This window comes from Castanea sativa, chromosome 1 (assembly GCF_040712315.1).
Source record: "Castanea sativa cultivar Marrone di Chiusa Pesio chromosome 1, ASM4071231v1".
Taxonomy (NCBI): Eukaryota; Viridiplantae; Streptophyta; class Magnoliopsida; order Fagales; family Fagaceae; genus Castanea; species Castanea sativa.
Window position 1 is genome coordinate 8,115,352 of NC_134013.1, and position 11,154 is coordinate 8,126,505.

General features: G+C 35.8%; 1 protein-coding gene across 1 annotated transcript; it reads left to right on the top strand.

The window, feature by feature from the left end:
* Positions 1 to 8,409: 8,409 nt before the first annotated feature.
* Positions 8,410 to 10,321, top strand: LOC142608837 (anthocyanidin 3-O-glucosyltransferase 5-like). The gene has a single exon (XM_075780502.1). It carries the CDS (start codon positions 8,530 to 8,532, stop codon positions 9,976 to 9,978), a length of 1,449 nt encoding a protein of 482 aa, XP_075636617.1. The 5' UTR covers positions 8,410 to 8,529; the 3' UTR covers positions 9,979 to 10,321.
* Positions 10,322 to 11,154: the final 833 nt, after the last annotated feature.

Here is an 11,154-nt window from a genome sequence, read left to right on the forward strand (position 1 = left end):
ACAGTTGAACCGTTACCCCAATACACAATTGGACTTGTTCTGTAGTGACGATCTCTCCTTTTAATGTACGACTCTCAGTACGTGACTAACCAATAGATGCACGGATCTTAGTATGTGACTTAATCACCAACTTGAGAAAAATGTTGGCTGCAAAGTTCTTCAGTTCATCAACACGATGAAGATCACGAAGTTGCTTGGTCACAAAACCAAATGGCGTACAAACGCAGTAGTTTTTTCAAGAGAAAGAAGAACTATGGCAAATTAGGTTTTTGGTCACAATTTGCATGAACAACTTTTTGCTTCACACTCATGCAACTGTGCCACCTGTAACGGCCTTTAAAATAATCCATATATATGTTTAGGGTTGTGAGAAAAGAAATCCCAAACATCTATTCACGGATTGAATGAAAATCACAACTGAAAATCTGTTTTTCATAAATCTCGATAGATACCCTATCTATCGAGCAACTGTCTAGCATTGGGCTAAAACAACTTTTTAAACCTTGATAGATACTAACTGTCAAGTTTTAAAATCCAGCACTTCATCACTTGATTCTTGGACAGATTTGTATGGCTTTAACACTTGAACTTGAAATCTTATTCCTTGAAGTATTAAACACATCTCAGATCTACCTAATTGCAAGTAAAGTGCGTTTTGTCAAAGGATTAGCCAATACATAATAACATATGTTCTTAACATGAAACACATATGTCCTAACATAAAAAAAAGATCAAGTTGCATGTGTGGGCTTTTTGTTCAAAGTTCTCGTGTAATCAGAAAGACTGTTGAGAGACTTCTCTGGGAGAAAGAAATCTGATTCAAAATCATTGTGTAAAGTTATGTCCTTTTAGGAGGACAGGCAAAAAATGACCAAATAATAAGCTTAATTGTTGTTATTGTTGTTAATTTGGCGACATTTGTTCCCTTCCATTCTAGAATGATGTACTATGGTTGTTGATGTGCTTAAGAGAACTTGTATGTGTGAAATAAAAAAGTGGTTAGTGTTAAATAATTTTGCTTAAAAACATTGTACATCAGTTTATTTATATTATTGTTGATATACATTTTTGCTACCGTAACCATGCATTTGCACAGTTACTGTACTTTTATATTTTTATATTTTATTATTTTTTTCTCTCACTTCTCCCATCAGATCTTCTCTCTCTTCCACTACCCTTTCTTCATCAGATTCTCTCTCTTTTTTCCTCTACCATCTTCCTTTGTCAAACTCATCAAACACATATACAAGAATCATCAAACCCAAATTGCAAAGATGAAGAAGAAGATGCAGTGAAAAAGAAGAATAAGTAGAAACAGCAACAATGTTGAAGAGAGAGAGGCGTTAGGCTGCGGAGGCATGAGAGGCTAGATATGAAGGTTTTGAGATATGAGAGAGGAGAGAGAGAAAGCGCTAAATGAAAGTATTAAAAAAAATTATTATTTAAATAAATAATGTATATAATAGAAAAAGTAAGTTCTAATACTAAAATAGATAGAAAAAATTATAAAGATTGATTTGAATGCTCTAAAGAGAGAATTAACACAAAGAGAGAATACCTTGAGGTGGTCAGGGGGGCGGTGATTTGCAATAGTCAAAATCAGGAGCGGGGGGGGGGGGGGGGGAGAGCGGTGCAGCAATGAGGAAATAGAAGCGATAGTTGCCGATGGAAGGGAGTTTGGGTGTCTTTGAGAGAGAGAGAGAGAGAGAGTAAAGTGGTGGGCTTCGATCAAGGGTAATATTGTCTTTTTCCTTGTGTTAGTGGAGTAACCTGATGTATTTTTTCCGAACATGTGTCAATTATATATTGGTGATAAAACACCAAAGCAGCTACTAACTTGGTAATACAAAAACATGATATACTTTCTCATCTCTAGCTGTTCCACACCCTTTTTTTTTCTTTCTATAAAATCATTATGGGTATAGAGACTATTGAAAGAGGGAGCCTAAATTCCCTTTATGAGCTATAATATTCTAAAGCAGAAACAATACCCAAATGAGACCATAGTCAAATTAATGAAATCCAACAAGCTCTCATGCTTGTATAAGCATTAAATCTCAATATAGATTAGCTTTTGAAAGGACTAAGATGGCAATCAAGTAAAGGATGGAAAACACTTTGTTGGTTTGACAATAGGGTATCTAATGGATTGCTAAGACCAATTTTACGAGTTTATTAAAAGAATAGGGATAATTTTAATGGCCAGTTTAGATGGAAGGGAAAAGAAAGGGAATAGAGGAAAGAACATGACATAAGCAATGAAATTACAAAGTAAGTCATGTTGGTATAGTGTTGGCAAATCCTTGAAGTCATGAACACAACTCTTGAGGGAGTTCAAATTAGAAGAGTTCAAAAAACTCAGGGTCAAATGTGTAAGTTCTACTATAAGAAGAAATTAAAAAATAAATAAAAATAAAAGGTTTATTCCAATTCTAAGACTTTGATTCTAATAGTGAAATTTTCTATAGCTTTGGTGGTAGCTTTAAGAGTTTTTTTCCCCCTTTATATTCATCCATTGGTTTTTACTTCGACAAAAAATTACTAGAGCCAGTTATTTTACTACACATTGCCTTACTTGGTGATTTTTTGGTTGTGTCACGTTAATCGGAAATCAAAGAACATTGTAAATTGCAATTGGTTAACTTAATACAATCGGCTTAATTATGCCAAAATCTTTCACCGAATTCTACACAGTCCTTTCAACCCTCAACATCCCCATTATTTCAAACTACATCACGTGTGGTGATGAATGTTCGACAACTGATAGCCAATTGATGATGAGCAGGTGTTGATGATTGAGCAAATGGTAGCCTAAGGCAACCAATGATCAATAGTTGGTGGTGGCAATCAATGGTTAACAAATGGTTGATGATAATGGGTGAGTGGCAATGGCTGTTAGCAATAAGAATGGCAATGGGTCGGGTTCAGACCGGGTTTCTTTGTACCCAAACCCGCCCCATGTGCTTGAACCTATTACCCAAACCCGGCCTGTTTAATAAACGGTTATTTATTTGGCCCAAACTTGACTCGTCGGGTCCCGCAAGCCTCGTCCCCATATGCCCAGCCCAAAATCACAAATACAAAATAAAACCCAATTTGTAATATAGATTTGTTCATCAAAAAAATTGTAATATAGCCTTTCCTCAGATTACCAAACTCGAAGATTACAAGATAAAGATTACCAAACTCAGATTACAAGATTTCACTTAGCTCAAACTCAAAGATTACAATCTTATGTTTTGATTTATGAAATTAAAAGCAACAAAAAAAAGATCCAAAGGATAAACCTAACCCATCAACAACCCAAATGCAATTTAAAAAACTAGATTTGTTGGAAAATTTAAACCCCGGTTGATTAAATTAACAAGTTTTAAGTCCAAGTTGTTAATTAGATTTATTATGAATAAACTTGTTAAAACAAACAAACATCAATATCATGTCACAAATAATATGCAGCGGAAAAGTAAATAAGACAAGATATGATAACCCAACAAAACCAATGAAACCAACCAGTTTCACATTAAAAAACCTAGGGGGAAACCTTCCCGAAAAATAATTCACTATAGTAAAGTGAAGTTTTAGATCTAGTACAAAACATTTGTCCCTAGACTCTACAATCCCCGTAGATGAACTCACAATAGAAACCTTCTATCGCTTCAGAACCTCTGAACTCTTCAATATATGAACGCCATCCTTTGATGCACAGATCCCGGCACGTGACTCACTCCTTTGTACGAATCCCAGTACGTGACTCACTCACCAACTTGAGAAAGAAGAATGTTGATTGCAAAGTTCTTCACTTCAAGAAGCACTTGGTTACAAAACCCTAAGGCGCAAAGACGCAATAGCTTCTTTTTGAGAGAATAAGGCTTCGGTTACCTTTTGCATATGTTCTCCTTGTATTTTCTTATGTGACGGCCTCTAAAATAAGCTTTATAAATATGCCTAGAGTTGTGAGAAAAGAAACCCTACACAAATACAAAAGCTTGGCCCAAAAATCAGATTTAAAAATTCTGATTTCCGTAACCTCAATAGATACCTCGATAGATAGCATCTGTCAAGCCTCATTAAACCTCGATAGATAGCTATCTGTCGAACAGCTGTCCACCAGGTGTCCAGGAGGTGTCCAGCTTTAGTAAACACCTTTTCTTCACTTGTTTCTTGGTCCAATCTTCATGGCTTTAATACTAGACTTAAACAACATGTTCTTTGAAATATTAAACATATCCTAGATATACCCAATTACAAGTGTGTTTTGTCGAAGGTTTAGCCAACTACATAAAATATGTCCTTAACAAGATTCACCATTTTGTACCGCAAAAACCTCAAACCCAACACCCAACTAAAAAAACCTAGCCACCCCGCCTCCTACCACCACCAACAGCCCATAAATCCAGCAATCACAAACCTCAAAAATTCAGCCCACTGTAGCTTTCCATCCACCATTAATTGGTGCTTTTTTGTCTCACTGTGGTTGGAACTTGACGCTGGAGAGCATGACTCACGGTGTCCCTATGATTGCTTGGCCTCTTTATGCAGAGCAGAGAATGAATGCAACGATGTTGGTTGAAAAGGTTGGTGTGGCTGTTAAGCCAGTGGGAATACCTAGAAAAGGAGTGGTTGATAGAGAGGAGATTGAGAGGGTGGTGAGGTTGGTGTTAGAGGGTGAAGAAGGGAACATGATGAGGCGTAAGGCAAGAGAGCTGAAAGAGAGTGCAGTGAAAGCGTTCGAATTTGGTGGCTCTTCTCATGAGTCATTTTCCAGTGTTTTCAAAGAATGGAAGATTGAGAATGAAATCTCAATCTAATTAAAATTAAGTAAGTTTGTTGTAAAAGTAAAAAAAAAATAGGTCGAAGTAGTAGTGTCAAGTGTGTGTACTGTTGTTCTAGTGTTAGAGTATCTCCACTCTTGTTTGTTGGTTGGTGTCTGTATTGCTTAGGATGGCCTGCAAAGTTGTCTTCTAAATAAAAGATCATGTAGCATGTGTGGGCTTTCTGCTTTGTTCGATTAGAGTTCTTGTGGAATTAGAATAAGACTATCAAGAGACTTCACTGGGAGAAAGTAGCTTGATTTAGAATCATTGTGTAAAGTTATGTCCTTTTATGACAGGCAAAAAATTACCAAATAATAAGCTTAATTGTTGTTGATGTTGATGTTAATCCGGCAAGATTTGTTCCCTTTCATTTTACAATGCTGTACTATGGTTGTTGGTGTGCTTAAGAGGATTTTTAGGTATGAAATAAAAGAATGGTCAGTGTTATATAATTTTGCTCAAAAACTACCTACATTAGGTTATCTTATCATTGTTCATATACATTTTTGCTACAATAACCATGTATTTGCATGGTTACTGTACTTTTATATTTTATTATTTTTTCTTCTCACTTCTCCCTTTAGATTTTCTCTCTCTTCCCCTACCTTCTCCATCTAATTCTCTCTCTTCCTCTACCATCTTCCCTAACTTTATTCCTTTGTCAAACCCATCCAAAACTCATCAAACCCATATACAAGAATCATCAAACCCAAATTGCAAAGATGAAGAAGAAGAAGAATAAGTAGCGGCAGCAACAATTGCGAAAAGAGAGAGGTGTGAGGCTGTGGAGGTGTTAGAGACCAAATTTGAGGGTTTTGAGATATGAGAAAGGAGAGAGAGAAAGTACTAAATAAAAGTATTAATTAAAAAAGAAAAAAAATATTATTTAAATAAAATAGTGTGTATAATATGTAATTTGATGTGCATGTTTTCAAGAAGTGATTGTATAAAATAGAGAAAGTAGGTTCTAACACTAAAACTGTAACACCCCATAATTTTATTACTTATTTCTTTCTTATACATAAATTAAAAAGGAGGCCCACAATTAAATGGATTTGATAGGTTTGTGCCTAATATTTTTAAATCTGATAATTATTATGGTATAAGAGGCTCAAGTGAGATGGCATAAGTGTGTGTGTATATATATATATGGGTCTTGATAAAAAAAATTTTTTTTTTTATTTTAAAACCCTAGCCTTTTACCTCGTAAGCTACACGTGTATATACATATGAGGTTTCCTTTTGTCTCGGCTGCAACACACTATTGAACTTTTCTTTTCTTCTCTGTGGCTGTGCGTGTAAACTACAGGTATGGTTTTCTCCTCCTCTAAATTTTGGAAGTTTGAATATTTAATGGCTAGAAATTGTCCGACACTTACAAGAAAGGCATGGGTTTATGCATGAATTTATGTTTTGTACCTAATAGGATAATAGGTGTCAGTCCATGAACCTAGTCTACCATTATGTTAATGGAAAAAGAACTCCTACAATTGTCATTATATTAGATTAGGAGTGATGTATATGGCTGTATGTTAGAAAAGGGGTACTCCACAGGCTTTGAGAATTGTACCTGATACAATAATAGGCTTGGACTTTATCCATTTAAGTTTGTCATCATGTGAAAGGGAAAAGGTTGATTTACAGTTGATATTTAGAGCACTTGCAGCAGTAGAGCTAAATAGCTATATAGCTATTTTAGCTCCACCAAAACACTAAAAAGAAGCATGCAGCAGTGGAGCTAAATTTATATTTTTTTAGCTCATTGCTACAGTGCACATCTATAGATAGATGTGCACTATTCATGAGAGCTAAAAAAAATTAATTTTTTATTTTGTGTTCACATTACCTTTTTATTGTGGTGTTTTTATTGTAGTGAGATGTATTATTTTATTGTGGTAGATATATTATTTTATTGTGATGTTTATATTATTTTATTGTGTTGAAAGCTAAAATAAATCCACTGCTGCAGCATGTGTGTAAGTAAAATAGATAAAGTAACTTTTAGTGGAGCTAAATTGCTAAATTTTTAGCTCCACTGCTGTGAATGCTCTTATCTTCTCTATCATCATTCTAATGATGTGTATTCATCTCTAATTTATTGTAGAAGGCAGCAATGCTTTTCAAGCCTAGAATATCTTTTTAGCCCCTATAACGTAGGAATAAGAAATTACATATTGCAATGAGAATGCAATGCATCATGGGCAAAACTCAATCCAAACCTACCAGCATACAATCCACATTTAATCAAACACACATCTAAAATGCATGAAACATGGTTATAATGCAATGAGAGTGCAATGCATGATCATATAACATCAATTTCACACAACCCAACCCAAAAATTTCAAGAAAAACTCAAAAACATCAAAAATTTTAAAAAATGTGACTAATATAGTGTGTATTAGTATTTTCTCAGTTGTATTATTTAGAATAGTCAACAATAATGTAGTGACACTATAATCCCCATAGTACTTTTCATTTGCTCCTGAGAACTAATGATAATGTGTTAATGATAAACATGTTTGGTGCTAAACTTTCACATTTGTTGTAAGTGGAAGCACATGCAACTCCACATGCAAAAAAAAAAATGTATATATACACTTGCCAAAACATTGTTATATGTTAAATTAACATATCGTAACCACCCTAATAAAAATGTTGAACACTCTAACTTGATAATTACAAAAAGTTGGGTCAATAAAACTAAAAATAATGTTACATTCACAATATTTTCACAATACTTTTACAACAAATCCAATGTAGTAAGCTGTTACTAATTCTAATTTAGGCTCAATAATGATATTATTTTTTTGCTCACTAATAACAGCTTTTTGCATAAGATTTATTATAAAAATGTTATAAACGTAGTATTACTCCAAAATTAATTTTGCCTCCCTAAAATAATCCTTATTCCCTTTTATAAAATTAAAAAGAAAAATATTAAATAACAATAATAAATATTAACCCAAATATCAACAAGCATAAACTAAACAAAAACAAGACAAAACTAGACAACATCAAGTGATCAAATTATCTCACTAGCATTCATTTGTTACAGATAAAAGAGTAGACAAGCAATATACAACACACCTTACCAGGAGCCATTAGATGATGAGTCTTATATGAGCAAAAGAGAAGAAGAAGCCTCAAGCTCCAGCAATATTAAGAATGGCAATGGGTGTGTGTGGAAGGAGAGAATAGAGTGAAGAGAGGGGTCTGATACGAGAAAGAGGAGAGAGAAGAATGTGAGAATAAAGTAATGGCGATAAACCAAATTGTCTTCGAGGACCAAGTTGGTTATTTTTTAAAAGTCTTGAACTTAATAGGTATTATTCCAAACTTTACAATAGTTTATTGGAATTTATCCTATTATTAAAGGATTTGGTTTATTTTTGGTACTTTTTAAATTGGAATCTCATTTTATTTTAATGAGAAACTGTCACATCACCCACTAACTAAATAAAAATAAAAAAATTAAAAGTGACTCTCATTTACTATTGTGCATTTTTTTTTAAAATAACATCCAATAAAAAAAAATGCAATATCAATAAGCCAAACCTATTATTAATGCTAGCACACAGCACTGCAGGGAGAGCAACACTAGTAGCATAGTTCAACTTCAAACTCCTTCACATAACTCCATTACTCATCTTCTCCTCAGTCAGTACCACCCAACCAGTGATCTTCAACCACATCTCTCACAAAACTAAGAACCATGGTGGTAGCTGAAACTGAAATCAATAAACCACACGTTTCAGTCCTCTCAAGTCCGGGCATGGGCCATATCATCCCTCTCCTCGAGCTCGCCAAGTGCCTCGTCATCGACCATGGCATCCATGTGAGCTTCCTCAACATCACTACAGAAGCTTCCACAGCCCAAATCCAACTCCTCCACTCACCAACACTCCCTCTTGGCCTTGACGTTATTGACATCCCAGCTGTTGATATTTCAGCTTTGGTCAGCCACGACACTCCCATCGTCGCCAGGTTATCTATCAACGTAGAGGAAAGCCTCAAGCCTCTAAAGTCTATCCTCATCGAGCTAGGCAAGCCACAAGCTCTATTCATTGATCTTTTCTGTACCCAAGCTTTCGATGTCTGCAAAGAGCTTTCTATCCCCACGTTCACTTTCTTCACTCCTTCCACTTCTTTCCTTGCTTTCTGCTTGTATCTTCCAACACTGGACCGTGAGGTCGAGTGCGAGTTTATTGACCTTCCTGAACCAGTTCAGGTCCCAGGTTGCTCCCCGGTTCGAACCGAGGACTTGCTAGACCAGGTTCGGAACCGAAAGATTGACGAGTACAAGTGGTTCTTTTTCCATATCAGTCGTTTGCCTATGTCAGATGGTATTTTGTTAAACTCGTGGGAGGATTTTGAACCCACATCGCTTAAAGCTATAAGAGGGCACCCATTTTATAAGCAAATTCCTACACCACCTGTTTTCCCAGCTGGCCCGCTTATAAAACACGACAAGCCTGAATTAGACGATGAGTGTTTAGCTTGGCTAGACAAACAACCATCAAATTCTGTTCTTTTTGTGGCACTTGGAAGTGGAGGGACTCTCTCAGCTGCACAACTCACAGAGTTGGCTTGGGGTTTGGAACTGAGTCAACAAAGGTTTATATTAGTGGCTCGTAAGCCAACTGATGCGTGCGCCTCAGCTACATTTTTTAATGTGGGTGAAGATATTAATGTTAATGATCCAAAGGCTTATTTGCCTGATGGATTTTTAGAGAGGACAAAGGAGGTGGGTTTGGTGGTTCCGACTTGGGCACCACAAGTTTCAGTGCTTCAACACCCATCAACTGGTGCTTTTTTGTCTCACTGTGGTTGGAACTCGACGCTGGAGAGCATGACTCACAGTGTCCCTATGATTGCGTGGCCTCTTTATGCAGAGCAGAGAATGAATGCAACAATGTTGGTTGAAGAGGTTGGTGTGGCTGTTAAGCCAGTGGGAATACCAGGAAAAGGAGTGGTCGATAGAGAGGAGATTGAGAAGGTGGTGAGGTTGGTGTTAGAGGGTGAAGAAGGAAACATGATGAGGCGTAAGGCAAGAGAGCTAAAAGTGAGTGCAGTGAAAGCGTTCGAATTTGGTGGCTCTTCTCATGAGTCGCTTTTTAGTGTCATCAAAGAATGGAAGATTGAGAATGAAATCTCAGTCTAATTAAAATTAAGTAAGTTTGTTAAAATAAAAAAATAAATAAAAAGGTCTAAGTAGTAGTGTCAAGTGCGTTGTACACTGTTCTAGTTTTAGAGTATCTCCGCTCTTGTTTGTTGGTTGGTATCTGTATTAGCTTAAGACAGCCTGCAGAGTTGTCTGCTAAATAAAAGATCATGTAGCATGTGCGGGCTTTCTGCTTTGTTCAGAGTTCTCGTGGAATTAGAATACGACTGTTGAGAGACTTCATTGGGAGAAAGAAGTCTGATTCAGAATCATTGTGCAAAGTTATGTCCTTTTAGGAGGACAGGCAAAAAAATGACCAAATAATAAGCTTAGTTGTTGTTGATGTTGTTGTTAATTTGGCAAGGTTTGTTGATCTGCTTAAGAGCACTTTTACGTGTGAAATAAAAATAAATAAAAAAGTGGTCATTTTTATAATTTTGTTCAAAAACTATTTACATAAGTTTATTTATATCATTTTTCATATACATTTTTAACTATTTACAACAGTTAATTTATATTATTTTTCGTACACATATTTGCTACAACAACCATGCAATTATACATGGCTACTATACTTTCCTAATTTAATTTTTTATAATTTTTTCTCTCACTTCTCCCTTCAGTTCTTCTCCCTCTTCCCCTACCCTCTCCCCAGCGGATTCTCTCTCTTGTCCTCTACCATCTTCCCTGACTCTATTCTTTTGTCAAACTCATCAAGCCCATATAGTGTGAGGCTGTGGAGGCGTGAGAGACCATATCTGAGGGTTTTGAGATATAAGAGAGGAGAGAGAGAAAGTACTAAATGAAAGTATTAATAAAAAAGAAAAAATATATTATTTAAATAAAATAGTGTGTATAATAGATAATTTGTTAAAGCTACAAGTCTACTTCAGCAACAGAGCACAGGGCAGCAACAGAGCATAGGGTGCAGCATGACATGCATTAATCATCAGGACAGGCTGCCATCACGTGTAGCACAGGGTGCACTACATCAGAGCAATGTGCCAACACAAGAACAAATACAATCCAGTGCAACACAACCTATATTATATCATCAGGAAGAGACTAAAAGGGTAGTTACAATGGGATTGACACATGGCATCATAGAGGATTTGATAGAATCAATTCCACATTATGATCAATTTATAAATTCTATGGTTTGATCTATGTACACGT